The sequence below is a fragment of the Cyanistes caeruleus genome, chromosome 13 (genome assembly GCF_971803275.1).
Source record: "Cyanistes caeruleus chromosome 13, bCyaCae1.hap1.1, whole genome shotgun sequence".
Lineage (NCBI taxonomy): Eukaryota > Metazoa > Chordata > Aves > Passeriformes > Paridae > Cyanistes > Cyanistes caeruleus.
The window spans coordinates 12,715,745-12,731,826 of NC_141713.1; the positions used below are offsets into that span (position 1 = coordinate 12,715,745).

The 16,082-nt window shown below is 35.8% G+C and overlaps 1 protein-coding gene across 2 annotated transcripts in view; it reads left to right on the plus strand.

The window, feature by feature from the left end:
- Nucleotides 1-16,082, plus strand: part of UNC13C (unc-13 homolog C) — a 118,371-nt gene that overhangs the window by 51,835 nt on the left and 50,454 nt on the right. For both annotated transcript variants that reach the window (XM_086848905.1, XM_086848906.1), the window contains exons 12-16: nt 4,335-4,485; nt 6,833-6,901; nt 7,194-7,283; nt 8,081-8,209; nt 13,794-13,927. In XM_086848905.1, coding sequence (XP_086705031.1) covers nt 4,335-4,485; nt 6,833-6,901; nt 7,194-7,283; nt 8,081-8,209; nt 13,794-13,927 — 573 coding nt within the window. The remainder of the gene's footprint in view (nt 1-4,334; nt 4,486-6,832; nt 6,902-7,193; nt 7,284-8,080; nt 8,210-13,793; nt 13,928-16,082) is intronic.

Below are 16,082 nucleotides of genomic sequence, written 5' to 3' on the forward strand. Positions count from 1 at the left end.
GCATTTGGTAACAAAGATCTCCTACTAAAACAAAAGCAATTTTCTACTATACGACAGAGAGAGAGTAATCACTTGGCCCAGAGGAATATTGTGTAAGCATTTTTTGCTTGAGAATCTAGTTGCAGAGTACTTCTACTGCATGTCTCATGATAACATTGGAAATTAAAATGTTTGTGTTAGTAAATGTAAAACTGACTGAGCTTTAATACCCCGGGATCCAGACCCCAGAGAGTGTCTGCACTTCGTCAGGCTGCATGAGCTTTAGGATGCTGCTAATGAGGTGCTCTTGTTGCCTGAATGAAATTTTTATTATTCATACTTGTTTTAAAGTTAGTTATTATAATATATTTCAGTCCCACTTAATGATAGTCAGTCTCGGCCCTTTTAAGTGTGGATAGATGGCATATGCTGGAGTAGGAACATATGCCTGTCTGTGTTTCTACATACCATAAACCTGATTAAGCTACTCTAAAGTACCCCTGTCTAAAGTGATTTTGCAGCCTGTTCCACTACAGCAATAAACAATCCCACTTGTCTATCATTTCTGGTTCATGATGGTGGCTTTGTCATTTATGATCCCTTAATAAACCCCAGAGATTCCCTTCAGGCCCTCAATATTTACTTATATCTATTCCTTTAGAGCACAGAAATAATATTTGAAAAATTTAGTCTTGATTTTCTAAATTCAGTGAAAATACTCGTACTGGGATGAGAGAATCAGCCCAGGAGATATCACACAGGTGACAGACCTGTCTGTTCTAGTCATTGTCCCCAATGAGACCTTTCTCGCCAAGCTTAGAAAGAGAATGAATTCAGGTGTGGTTGCACATCTTGCTGGATCTAGGAACAGCTCCATATTTTTATGAGATAAATGTAGACACTTTTTCCCTAAAGATGCTGACTTAGAAGGGGTGTTTTACTCTCAAGATACAGATTACAACTGCACAGTTCCTGAGCAAGGAAATCTGCTTCAAGTTACCAAATGTGGAATTAATGTGCATAGAAAAACAGCCATCAATCCAAACCAAAATACTACAAAAAGACAGATTCTGTTGCAGTAATTGCAGCTCTTTGAAGTTTTGACTGTATAGGTTACATAACCCACTCTTCTTTCTTATGATTATTTTATTCTTCCACTCCTCATGGAGTCTGTATTAGGCAAAGTGAGACAGTTACAGCCATTCTTACATGGTTCAGATGAGATTTTTTTTTTTATTTTTGTGATGAATAGCAGCCAGGCAGACACTGTTAGCCACACAACTGGTAAGTGCAACTCCCAAAAGTACAAGCATGGATGTGTGAAACGATAGGAGGAAAAATAAGTATCAGAGAAAAGAGGAAGAAAAAGTAGAAAAACAGCACAGTGATCCAGCTGGCCTTTATTTAGATGACTGTGGTGATTGATGGGAGTTTATGCTGTAAATTCAGTTTCTAGAAGGAATCATACTGGAATCATACTTTCTTTACCTACATATATTAAGCCACACTGCAGTGAAGAAAAAGTAACTTTTTTCATGTCATTCATCTTTCAGCATAATTTATTTCTCTTCAGAAGGCAAAAATCTGAGCACGTATTGAAACAGTGTTTGACTAGACACTGAAATTACACATAATATTAGCAACCTGAATTTACTGTGTAATAGAGTCAAGTGCAATAAAAGCTCTATTAAGATCTTTATTTCTTACTGGCAAGAGTCACCACAGGTAGAACCTAATGATTCTCAATCAGCAACATAGCTCTCATTCCAGCAGGTTAATGGGCACTAACTATGTCATCTTGTTCTCCTGCTAGTTTTCAATTAATGTGCCAGCATAACAAAAAACACACAAATCGCCCATTAAACTAATTTTTTATTGATAGCATTTGCTTACTGATGAGTACAGCACATCAATGGGACTTCTTTCTTCGTTAATTCATGCTAGCAGAAATATTGGAAGGATCCTAGGCACTCTCTGATGGACAGGAAATTGCATAGTAAGAAAGTTGGAGCAAGCAGACCTGGTTTCAGACACCACTGTAGCTTAGGCAGTGCAAACTTGCTCTAAAATCTGTGAGACTTAGCAATGGTTGCTGTGACATCATGTGCCCATTGAAATTGTTAATAACTCAAGCTCTTGGCTGCTGTTTTCAAAGACTTGCAAAAACAAGGATAGGGGCTTACTTTGATTTACTCATTTTAGCAAGCAGAAGGAATCCAGGTATCTTGCAGGTAGCTTATAGCCTGAGTTATCAGCACTCTGAGTCATGACCCACATTGTGTACTTAATAGGTTTTGTGAACATTAGAGATTTTAATTGCATGATGGAGAGAAACAAAAATCTGTCACAGATGCTTTATCATCGTTTTCACTAAGCACATTACAGGTGAAACAGTGCAGCAGTTTCTATAAGGACATAAATTGTATCAATTGTTTTTAATTTTCCTTGTGAAAAATTGGTCCTCTTTGGGTCTGTTTTCAAGATAAGAATTCAGGTCATGGGTAGCTCATTATGAAATGGTTAGTGGAACCTTCAGAGGGTGCCTTAAAATGTTGACCCAAACAATATTTCCATGGTCTGTCATGTTCCCTGAAGGCAACTGAGACTCAGTGATTCCTCTGCTGCTGACTGCTCCTTTTGCCTGCCTCCTCCCTCAGCAGAGAATATGTTACAGATATGACTCTAAGGCCCTCTAAGGGTTATTAATGCCTTTTGATCTCCAGATTGATGTCACTTGTGCACTAAGGACCTTTAAGTCCACTAAAAGACTTTTGGAAATTAAAGGTCATTAGTAAAAGTACTAATTATTTTGTCCATTTTTTGAAAACTGGTTCTGATCATCTCTACATATATTTCCCAAATTTACTGATAGATAAGGAGATATTTCTATTAGTTTTAAAGGTTACCTTTATTAGTGAGATCCACCTGACATCACTATTGTATTTTATTACAAAGGAAAGTATTATTCTTCTACTTGACAAAAAACATGTGACATACAATGAAAGATTTTTCTGACGGGTGGAGAGCTGTGTTCCTCTTTTGTTGAATTCACATTTCAGTCTTCAAAAGCACTTCTTGAAAATACTAGCAATGAATTAAAGGTTTGGTAACACTATTCCATGGGAATGCTGGGTTCTGCTCCTGGCTGATGTGATTGGTTTCTGTGTGGTTTTGAGCAGTTTCTCTCAGTTATGTAAAATGCACATAATAGCACTTAATGATTGCCCCTACAGGAAAATAATCTTGAATTATGCCTGGAAAGATGACCCAGGCAGTGACAACAGTTAAGGGTATTTGGCTTAAGTTCAGCAGGAGAGTTCAACTGTACCTTGTGTTAATTTTTTTCTTGGAAGGGCATTAGTGCCCAGGTGGTTCAGGCCCAGCACACGGCTCTTCCTTATGCTCCTGAGGAGGAACAGGAGAGAGGAGCCAGAGACTCCAGCTAAGAGGAGCATGTGGCCAAATCAGGACCTTCAGTCACACAGAGACTGGTTGGAGTTTCTTAATCCTCTTCTGTTTAACTCTACACCCACTTTTATCACCATCTTTTCCTAATCCCTCTCATTTTCTTTCCTATTTGTGTACATTTAGTCTTTATCCCTTTATCTCCCTTCCAATCCTGCCTAATTATAAACCTTGAAATTAGGAATTTGTTTGCCATGGTGATATTCACTCTCCTCATGGGTCAGATCTTTCATTCCTTTGTACTTCTTGTGTTTTGTTGTGTTATAAGCTCTTTGCATGCTACCAGTAGGCATCTCCTTTTTCATTAAATAAGTAAACAGTGTTTCTACTTTGCACCTCTGGTTTAGGCTGCTTCAGGTTTAACAGACTGATTACCTAAATTTTACTGGTCTGGATCAAAGTAGGACAGTTTTAGTTATGGCCTAATTCAAATCAAGGTGAAGCTGTTAAGCTGCTTGAAGCGCCTTTCATTAATAATGTAATGTGAAATAAAAGCCACACTAAAATGCTGGTTTGAGTCTTTTTGTTGGCAACAATTAAATCTTCTACCATACATCTCTGTGACTTTCCATGATGATGAGTTAGAGTTTGTTTTTTAGGTCTTCTTTAATAATGAATGTTTCACTTAATAGCAATTGAAATAGTTAAGTCATGTTTTTGTGTTCAGGATTAACAGAGGAAGAACTGAATGTGAATCTGATGTTTGAAAACATCAGTGTGCAACAAGTGGTAATTATATCAAACATATCTGGGTTTTCTTCATATGCATCTGTACAATTTTCCATGAGGTAGCCTGAAAGTTACATCATTTGAGTTAGAAATAAATTACAATGGGAGAAGAAGAAGATGACCTGACATCTTTAATAACTTTTGGTCTGTTTATATTGCAGGCACTTTTCCTGCCTCTCTTCTAAATACATGTGCCCTGGTGTTCCAGCAGTTATGAGTACGTTGTTGGCCAATATAAATGCTTTCTATGCTCATACAACAGCAGCAACTAATGTATCTGCCTCAGATCGCTTTGCTGCTACTAACTTTGGGGTAAGTAGATTTTCAATAGTGTTCTAGTCCTTTTTTTTTTTCTACTATATTCCATATTAACTTCTACATTGGATTTTTTTTTAAATTGCTCATTTTAAAGAGTAAAGGCTGTTGTTAGCTTTTGAAAATTTTACCCTGAGTCTTTAAAATTGATTATCATAAAAGCCATGGAAAGTGCTGCTCAGCTCCTTGTGAGGCATAGAGGGTAGAAAGCACTGGCATACATTCACAGTACTAAAATCTCCAACAAACAGGTTTCTGTTTTATTGCAGTGGGCCTTGCAAACTGCTAACAGCATTAGACTAGATATTGGATGCATTTCCTTTCTTGGACTGTGTCATCAGTGAACTCATGTTAACATAATGGATGTAGCCATAAATGCTGCTCTTCTCACAAGGATCCATAATAATGGACTCTCTAATTTTTGCTGAAATTTTTCCTGGTGTGTTGTCCAAGTCCTGGATTTAGGTATCAGGAATTTTAGGAGGAATAGGCATTTCAGCATTTTGTTATTGCTAAACTTTATTTTGTGGATAAGTATCTCACAGCATGGACTTCCTAGTCTTTGAACATGATAATAAATAAAAATACGTTCAGTCCTTATTCTGATTCCTTCACCTACTCTCAGAGGAATTGAGAGCAGGAAGGCAGAGCAGTAATTCAAAGAGGTTGCCTTCATAGCTCTGGTATAACACATGATACAGAATATAAACAGAATCTTATGCTGAAAAATGCATTTATTCTTTCCTCTTTTTTTAGTAGGGCTTTTGGTTGTAGGGCTGATATCAAAGGTATATTTGATGTAACGGTTTTCATAAAATACCATTTATTGACCTGAAATAAAATATTAAGTAAAATTTATTAAATATAAATTTAAATTCTAAATGTCAAATTTTATTTGAAGTAGTGTTAGAAGCAGTAGTACTCTTCTCTAGCATTGGAATAAGAGGAATTATGAATTTTAGATTTTCAAGACAAACTTATGGACTTATACATTTGGATGAGTAAACCAATAATGACTTAATATCTTTGTTGAAACAAGTCCTCTCTTTCAATGTTCAAGCTTTATTCGACCTTTGATGCAACTTTTGAAATTTAGAATGGTTTTTCTGGGGTTTTTATCCTTTTTTTCCGTTTTTCCAATGACCAGAACTGCTTTTGTCCTCAGAATGGGCAGAGATTAAATCCTTTCTCTGATGTTAATGCCAGTTTGCCTTTGACGCAATTCCAATCCAATTCATAGTTCAACAGATGGATGGAAAAAGAGTAGTAGGCATCACTAATAGAGATTTGGAGCTCTTTTTTCAAACAATTGACTTATAGGAAAAATATTAGATTATTCTTCTCTCCTGGGTCAAAAGGCATTTGTTAGTGAATAGCTGCACATCATTCATCAGAAAGAGCATCTCAAATTCAAGTCCTCAGGCTACAGCTGGGAATGATTTGGCTGACTGAATATTTCAGTAGAGATTTATAACACGACAAAAAAGTTCTCTTTTGATTGATCCCTTAAGGGAACTGTGCCAAATTAGTGGGGTTTGGTGTAGGTTAGGACTGCACTGATGAGAGACAGTGAACAAAGACTCTATTTTCAAATTACTGATCATCACATTTGGAGGATGGTGCAGATAGAATCAGGCCATCCTGAGAGCTATCAGTTCCTGCTTCTTCCAGAAGTCTGCTGCTTTCACACAGGCTGAGATTTCACAGTTTTGTGCAGTAGACTGTAGAATATGTCCTAACATGGTAATTAGAAACTCTAATTAGTATTACTTGAGAATGGCACAACTCAGCTGGAAATCACACAGCAAAATACTTTCACTGCTCCTTCATCTATCAAGATAACAAGTTAATCTTCACATTTGAAAGGAAAAAATATAATTGTGCTGTATTAGTACTGCTTAACTTATTCCTACAAAAGCCACAATTTCAGAAGTATAATTTTCAATCATACTTTTGCACCAAATTCTGTTGTAAATGAGCATCATTTCTTACTTATTAAAGGAAGGAGGAGGTGCTTTCTTCAAGAGTTTCATCAATTTCAAGGCAAATATAAGACAGGAAAATGTTGTGTTGCAAAATCTTTGTGACCTCACTAATGTGTTGCACAGCTGCACAGTGTTTAATGCATACTAGGTATACAATATAAATAGAAAGGGAAAATAAAGTGAAAGATGCATCACCTGGCCTTGAAACACAGGTATTTCAAACCATCACTTGTATATGAAATAATGGAAAGCAAATTGATTTTCAAATAAGTTAAGAGTGGAAGGAAGCATTACAAAGCCCCAGATATTACAGGGACCTGCAAATTCTAGTGCTACGTGTTCTTGTCTTCTTTTTACAGAGAGAAAAGTTCATAAAGCTGCTGGATCAATTGCACAATTCTCTGAGGATTGATTTATCTAAATACAGGGTATGTATTTAAATTATTTTCATTAGCAGCAGTTTCTAGACTTCTTTACTCCATGTTTTGGGAATAGCACAATATTGGTAATTTTTCATATTATAAGTGCAGGAGCATTATCAAAATGTGCCTACTCATGTCCAAGGGATACTTAACTACTTCACAGGCAGAATTCAGATAACACGAACATCTCTAATCCTTCCAAGCAGCACCTTATGTTTTCTTAGAGGCTTTTTGACTAATTCAAGGATTTTACCTGTAACACAAATTTTGCACAATTCCTCTTTCCCTGCTTCATCAGGATAATTTTCCTGCCAGTAATTCTGAAAGACTCCAAGATCTGAAATCAACTGTGGACCTGCTAACCAGCATCACTTTTTTTCGGATGAAGGTACTGTCCTGTCCTTGCACAAATAAATTTCCTGAAAAAAACAAAAAATTTACCTTTTTAATTAGTTTAAAGTCAAGTCACATAAATCATACTTAGCTGATTGCCTTAGGAGTCATATAGAATAATGCTTTTCTACTGATATAACAAAATCACAAGTCAAACAATAAAATAGATCTGATAACTATTTGCCTTAGTCTCTCCAGAGGTTGAGATCTAAGTGGTCTGCAAATATTTTTGTAATGGAATGGTACACATTGGTATTACTGAATGAAAAAAGAGAAACACAAAGGAACCTTTGCTGTAATAGCATGTGATTCCATTGCATTAGGCAACTACATAAAGAGAATTAAAATAATCCGTTAAGTTAAAGTTTGAGTTAATGTAGCCTGAAATGGAGTAAATGATGAGCCCTTTGTTTTCAATAAATTACTGGTATTTGGCTGATATTCTTATTCAAAAGAAAGCACATAATTATATGGTTTAATTACTGCCTAAATAATAAAAAAACCCTTATAAAACATAAACCCTGAGATGTTAAGATGTAAATTCTTGTGCACACATGCCTCCTTCATCGTATAAATATTTTAATTCAAATAAAACTTAGTGATAAAATTTACTTGCATGTGTTTTAATATATCTTTGAACTAAATCCACATTAATTCAACACAATTTTAATTATTTTATCATTGCTTTATTTGAACACTTTTTATCCTGTATAACAGAACTACACTCAACACTTGGATCTTTTATGTTCAATCTAATTCTGACAGTCTCCCATTTCTGAAATATTTCATTAGGTCCTGGAATTGCAGAGTCCCCCTCGAGCCAGTACAGTGGTGAAAGACTGTGTAAGAGCCTGCCTGGATTCAACTTATAAATACATTTTTGACAATTGCTATGATCTCTATTCCCAATTAGTGGATCAGGTAAGGTCAAAATGAACTTGTTTTGTGCTATTGCTCATTGTTGTTGTTAGTTTGCCTGTTGTTAGTCATTCATTGTTGTTAGTTTGCCTGTAGTAAACAGAAAGCCTTCTGGTGCTCCTTCATGTCAAAGCATTCATATTTTCATTTTATTTATGCATGGAGGAGCAGCATACCATAAAACACCCATAAACAGCTATGAACTCTAAAACGTTTAAGATTAGTTTCAAAATGGATACATTATCCTATAATGTAATCATCAAGTTGGACATGACTCTGAAATTTCCCAGTGGTTCTGGGGAGGATGACATTTGATTGATTACTGTTCATTTGAGATCTGTAACAGGAAAATAGTTATTTAAAATCTAACATTTCCCTTCTGTAGCTTTAGGAAAAAAAAATTTAACTTGCTGAAAGTGATACAGTCTTTCCGCCCTTATATTCTAGCACCAATGATGCATACGTAGATCCAGGCTTTGGTAACTGCATTAAGAAAGCAGAGGATAATTCTGGAATATTTCTTTATATTAGTCTGTCAGGTTGACCTGTCAACGCAAAATAATTCTAGCATTTGTTGTGTTCCAAATGTCACGCAAAATCCTTGAGAATACTGATTATTTTTTATATAATACAGTCATTCCATGAGTAATGTTAGAATTAATTACTGTCTTAAAGGAGCATCACTTCTTTATCATATTACATCCTGTACCTTGTATTTGCTTTTTGGACTGTACACTGAAAAAATGGTAGTTCTTTGACTGTTCCAGCCTTGAACAGGATTAGCTCAGTTCTTTGGCAAATGCATTTTTTGTCTTGTGTATAAAATTAATAAGAACACTTATGCTAATGATATAAGACTTCAAATGAAATTTATTTGAAAGCATATTTCACTTAAATCCAGGATATGTATTCCTGCATTTTAGGAAAGGTGATATTTGCTATCTATTCAATATTTCTGAAATGAGAATTTATTTGGATTCCTGTTATGTGAGAAAAGTTTTAAATGTAAGAATTTCTCACCAGCACCAATGAGCACTCCACACTTAGTGTTGATGTGTGTTTATCCTACAACAGACTATACTGTAAGCAGAGTAAGAGTATGAATTAGTGGAAGGAGCAGCTTCAGGCATCGCATCTATTTACGTCATAAACTGTTCTGTTTTCTCGCTAACGTTTACTCTGCAGCAATTTGATCTTGTCTGGTAAATATTATATGAAGTGCTGCTAGACTGGTATTACATAAGTCTGCAGTTTATCAGTAGATTCTAGTCTTCAGTAAACAGCTAAAAGTGATGAAGTCTTACCTCTGCAAAGCATTGTGACAACTGCAAAAGCTTATCTGTATTCAAAAAAAATTGACAACTTTTTAATGTGAATCCATGCAGTCATTTAACCTGTTTTAAAATATGGTTTTAAAGTGCAGGGATGTTACAGCTTTTCTGCTGGGTAAAGAATGTAAAACTTGCTTAAGTAAGGGTTCTCTCCCAATTATATTTGAGGCAATGTTATTATAGGTTTCTCTCACACAACCCTACTTAATGGTGGAGAAATAAGAAGTCCTGAAATAAATAAATAAAATCCACAAGTATACACTCAGTTGGAAAACCGAGTTAACTGCATTTCACTGTATTTCTGCACCTCTTGAGTCCACAGGAGTTCCAGCAGGGGCAGTTTTATATGGACATTTTAAGCAGGCAATTGTCTGTACAGTTACAATCACCAAGCAATGCAAGACACTTCAGTAAAGTGTAAAAAGCAAAATTTAAAATAAACATATTGCATTCAAAATAATTTATTTCTAACAGCAAATCACATCAACAATCAAACAAAAAATTCAAGCAATATATATATATTCTTATCATATATAATCTTAATGCCAGACACTAAAACCTTTCACAGAAGGTAGGAGACAATTCTGAGAAATGCAACTGGCCTAACTTTAATAGAGAGATAAGTAAAATTATTTCAAAATACCTGAATTCTACATCAACTCTTGAGTTGTACAATGAGAGTTTGTTCAGCTTGATCCACTTAGGCTTTCCTATCAATATATCCAAAGGTGCATTTGGTTTTAGGAACACTTAAGTATGCAGCTTGTTTGAACCTATGGTCCTGGAGGCTTTCCAGTGACTCTGGGTGACTGGCTTGTGGTGCCACTGTTCTAATAATGAAGCAGTAACCAATATTGTAATTAACATTTCATTAACTTTGTGTCCAAGCCTCTTAGATTCCACCCTTAAGCCTTCCTCAGTACCCATTCCCTTATCTCTGCTCGCCTCCCCGTCAGGTGAGGTCTGCTTCTCTCAGAGGGAGGGAGCTCATCCCAGCATGGCTCTGCAGTACAGGAGGTTCATGTTTTAGCTGCACAGCTGAGCTTGGAGCTGAGAGTACGGAGAATTGAAATCAATGAGCCCCAAAGCAGCAAGAAATGGTTCTTATGTAGGTCAGCACCTGCTCTCACTCAGGGGAAGGACTGGCAGCTGCTGTCCTGCTGAGGCCCCTGCACGCTCAGGGTGTGTGTCCGTGTGTGACTTGGGGTAACCACCTCCTGCAGATGCTTTTGGCTGCAACCTAAAATTCTCATAGATGTCTGCCACAGTATTTCTAGAAAACATGCTTCATGTCTGATTGTGTGGGATTGTTGAGTTTGGGGTGAAAATAGAGCAATGACTGTTAAAATTGAGGGCACTCGAACTGGAGTTTTTGGATGTTTGCCACTATAAATGCAACAAGTAAATTACAAAGTACGCTCAGCAGTCTCCAATTCCTCTTTTTATTACTCTCTACCTTTGTGTCAGGCAGACAATCGCCATTAAAAAGCTAATGTCTTGCAGCAAAATATCACCCCTGAGGATATTTCCTGGGGTGAAGCATTGCAAATGCTAACAGTACGCAAAAATGTCATACTACAGTTCCACACCAGAATACAAAGAATAGCTGATGGTAAAAACCAATGACTACCACAGACAGTAAAACATGATAGCTTGACAGTCTTACTGACATGTATATTACTATCCTCATTATTAGAGACAAAGCCCTGTGATGTAGAACTATCAAGTTCCTTATGCAGCACATGAAATATTTTCTCTTCTTAATTAACAGTTATCTGAATGAAGTGCTTAGCTGCCCTATGGAAAAAAAAAATGTCCTGGAGAAGTAGTTTAGGAAGCACTTTGATAGCTTTCTGACTCAATTTACAGATATGTCACTCTTTCTATTTTCCTGAGAAAACAAATTTTGAAATCCTGACTGGCGCTCACAGTGACAGAAGTCCCTTCAATAATTCTTTTTGCAGTCTTCTCCACTGAGTGACACCAATGAAATTCAGACCATACCCTTCATGTTATCTGAAGAACTCCTGATCAGTACAGATAATTGATTTTTAGGGTCTCCTTTATCTTTGTTGTACTTGTGCCAGTGTGGCACTAATTAGATATATCAGCCATTTAATTTATGTTTTCACACTGACAGTTTCCTTTGAGTGGGTATAATGAGAGTGAAAAAAAATATCTAGATTGAAATCAAATTTCCACCACTGTTTTACCTCATGATAACAGCACTGCACCAAACCTGCCAGAGCTGGGGAAGCATTTGGAAAATACTGCCAAACACACCGTGTGGTTTTGGGCATTACACTGTGAAGGAATCCAAGAGTTGGACTCTGGCCCCTTCCAACTCAGAGCACTCCATAATTCTATAATGCTTCTACAAAGGTATCTGATGTACATAAATCAAATAATAGAGCTGACAATAATAAGGTAAAAGAGCTTGAATGATTCTGATCATTTGTAACACCACAGGTAGATTTTAGGATCAAGAATGGAAATAACATTTCCAGGGATGGGCAGAGAATGCCCTTTCATTTCAGAGCACAAAACTACATCTGTAATGTGAGACTTTTTATAAAATACATTCTCTGGTATTTTTGAAAAGGTCATACAGATTTTAAGTCTTTTCCAGAGAATTTTTGTAGAGAGGACCTTCTTGTGCAACTATTACTTTGTAAATTAGTTACTTTTTGCTATCTTTGTTAAAGAACAGAATTTCGCATTGAAAAAGCTGTCTCAGCTGTATGTCACTTGCTGTGAAATACAGTTCTTGGATAAGATGTGGAGCTACAGATGAAGTGACTTTGTCTTCTGCAGCTACCTTTCACTTGGTCTGATTTAACAAGCTTCTAAGAAAAAAAAATGATCTATTAAACATACATCCTTAGTATAGAAACAAGGCCTTTTTAGTAAAAATATAATGTATTATAAGGGTTTGTATTATATATATACATATATATATGTAGGGACAGCCTATATATAGGGAAAGCCCCTGTGAGTGACATTAATGCTCTAATGTTCATTTCCATATTGAAAAGCTCTCTCATTTGCATGCACAGTTGTTAATTGTTGGTGACACCAGATCCACCATCCTCTGACCTGATTCTGAGCTTAATTTCTATTGCTTTAGACTCTGAGGAGGTACCCTTTGTAGCTTAACTGAGTATGTAGCAGTGTGATTGATACTTGTGTAAAATATTCCACATTAGTCCCAAAGTGAGTTTCAAATAGGTGCTGTTGAAATTCCCTTTCTGCCATTCTAAATGCTATTCATAGATAAAAGCTAATTGAGGTTAAAATAACATTTAATTAAGTCACTGTGACACTAATACAGTGTTGGGCATATTCAAAAAGATACCAAGTCCACTGAAGTGGTCATAGTTGGACTAGGATTGAGAAATACAGGCAACACATGTTTAAACTTGCAGGATCTCAGGTATGTTTATTTTCTGACTTACCAGCTGAGACCCTTTCAATCTTACACAGCAGTGTGGAAGACCATGTGTAGATCTAGCCTGAGCAGACATAGCTCTCTGTGGCAGAAATTATTTGTGTATGTGTCCACAGAGAATTAAAAATATTATTTTCATTTTTGGGTCCCTACAATGAAGTTATTTATTGGACATTGATAAGGAATCTGATCCTTCTGCCAAGAAAATGAATGCAAACTACTTTTGCTTAGGAAATTGTAGGCTAAGAATTCATAAATAAAAACTGTAGAGACAAAGTCTATCTGTAAATGCACATTTTAGTGAAATTAAAGAATGTAAAATTCTCAATAAAATAAAGGGAAATTCAACTGCTTCTTCATTTAGACCACACATCATAAGCAGCTGTTAGGCTGAATACCTTCAGCATATAATTCAAAACACAACATTAAACACTCCTCAGCATTGATTTTTTTCAGTCTTTATTGTGTTGGGAATAAAAGTTCTACTTCAACAGGCAATTATACCTGTTCTGAGTCTCAGCACAGCAAATAATTTAATAATATATCCAATTATAGTGTGAGCATGCACTAAAAACCAAGTCTCTATTGATCTCCTTTGCTGACATGACAATCCTTGCACTATGGTTCTTTGTATTTGTGCACAGCCAAGTACAGTTTTTCATATGTTCTGCTCTGTTGCTTAGCCAATCTTCTTATTAAGAAACCAAAAATTCTTAATATGTCACTCTTCCCAATCAAGGAATAAACTATTGGTTGAAGTCCTCTAGTATTTTCTCTAATAAAAATATATTCAATCTTGTTTTAACAGAGTAAGAAACAGGAAGTTCCTAAAGAAGAACAGGGACCAACAACAAAGAATTTGGATTTCTGGGCACAGCTGATAACTCTGATGGTCACCATTATAGATGAAGATAAAACAGCATATACACCAATCTTGAACCAGTAAGTAATTACTTTCTCTATAAAAACTAAGAATCATTTATTAATTAAAAATACAGTTAAGAAATACACCTGAATCAGAAGTTGTATTTTAAATAGAATCCAGGTAGAATTTTTTATACAGAATGTAGTATTGACATAGTTTGATAAAACCTTAGTGCTCTGAAAATGGAAAGAAAAGCTTTTGGTTTAGGGACATTAAAGACAGGTGCTATATGAGTCATCTCAAAACTTTAAGTAGCAAAATATTCTACAAGAGAAATAAATGGATAGAAGGGAAACAGCAGTGACAATTCAGTGAAGGGAATTTTCAGTGTTATGGTATTGATGGTATGAGTGTTTTGTGGCACACAGGATGTTCAAATCATGCTGAAACTCTTTTAGGTATGATTTTTAGGCATGTAATTGTAAAAAAACAAAGAACTCCACAAAAAAAGATCCTCTCTGAATTTATAATTGGCTGGCCAGACTGACCTGGAAATGTATGAAGCGGAGAGCACTATCCTGGAGATGGAAGTTGACTTCTCAGAACTGAAGATGTAGCAGATGAGGGAGGTACAATCAATAACCAGGACAAGTCAAATAACTTTAGGTAGATACATGAGTAGAAAGGAGAGAAACAATCGATAAATACAGAAAAAGGAGGCAGTGCTGAGGTTTGAACACTAAATATATAGAAAGAGTGCAAAGGAACATGTTTCACATATTACAGCTGGAGAAACAGCCCTCACACTAATTGAAATGTGACGTGATGAGGCCCTGGGGAAATGTTCTAGCTCTTTGGAGCCATTTTACAGAGAGACTGCAGAAAATCTTGGCATAGTCTGGCTGAGATGATTTATGCAAATGTTAACATTGAAACCTACGTCTGTATTATGACTAAACAATTAATAGAGGTTTCTGCAATTGCATTTAATTGAATGCTCTAAAGGGGAGCAGGAACAATCTGTTCTTTTTAGCCACAATAGGGTAGATACTAGAAGGCACCCTGTACATTGTCTGTTGATAAAAGAAAGGTACCATTCTATTTATTTAACCACAGTAAAAGTGACAAAGAAACTTCCTGATGATAACCAGAAGGTGAAAGATATCTCACTGACTTCTGACTCCTTCCTTTACTTGAAATAAATAAAGTATTGTTTCACTCCTGGACAATACGCATTTCTTTGTTCAATTGTCTTTTGCACTGATCTTATTGAGGAATAAGTTCTTACCCTGTAGAGGAAAGAAAACACTTTTCCTGTTTACTCCATTTTTATGACATAGTGGTGAGTTTCTCCATTAATGAAAGCTCAACCTTTTGCCTGACTGGCTGAATAAATAATACAGTCATTATAAAATACCTAATTGAGACATACATATATGTGATTCATTTCAGTCTCTTCATTGAATTTAAACAAGTGTAATTGCAGGTTAATTATCCTAAAAAATTTTCTAGCTGTATTTTTATACAAATGTGAGGGAGAAAGTAAAGACATAGAGTTCTTTTAAGGGGATTAGTGGGTTCCCTAAAGTACAGATGAATGCTTGTTTAGGATATGAAAAGAGAATCAGAAGTGGACGGAATTGGGACAGATTAAAGGAGAGAGTTTTTGTCTCTGCCTTCTCTCTGGCTTTTGCTGTTGTTTTTTGTAAGTGAAAGAGTGAACACAGGGAATAACATATCTTTTAGAAGTAGGAGACATCAGAAGTAAAAGATGAAGAGGCTGTGTGTGGAAAAAAACTTTAAAAATTGTTCAGAGTTGCTTTGGATACATTTTCTTTTTTTTTAATAAAAGCTTCTCCTAACACAAAAGCAGCATGTAAAAACTGGTGAGAAAAAAATAAGACAGCCTCCTCTCCCCTGCTTACCCCAGAATAGAAAATGGATTAAAATGGATGAATGGGAAATAAAAGTTGAATACACAAGAATACTGCAAAAATATGACTCCTTATTAGAAATATATGGCCATGCAGTGTCTCAGTGGACTATTCAGGCCCACATCCATTGGAATCTTATTTTAGAAATGAGGTGGCTGAAGAACCCCAGGAGACCATTCTGATAAAAGTTTTCACAATTGTATAATATTGCTCAGAATTCTGCTCCTCAGCCAGTTTTGGAAAACCTATTTTTATTTCTACCTTGGAGGCAAAAATTATGCTGTGATTGAGTAGTTTG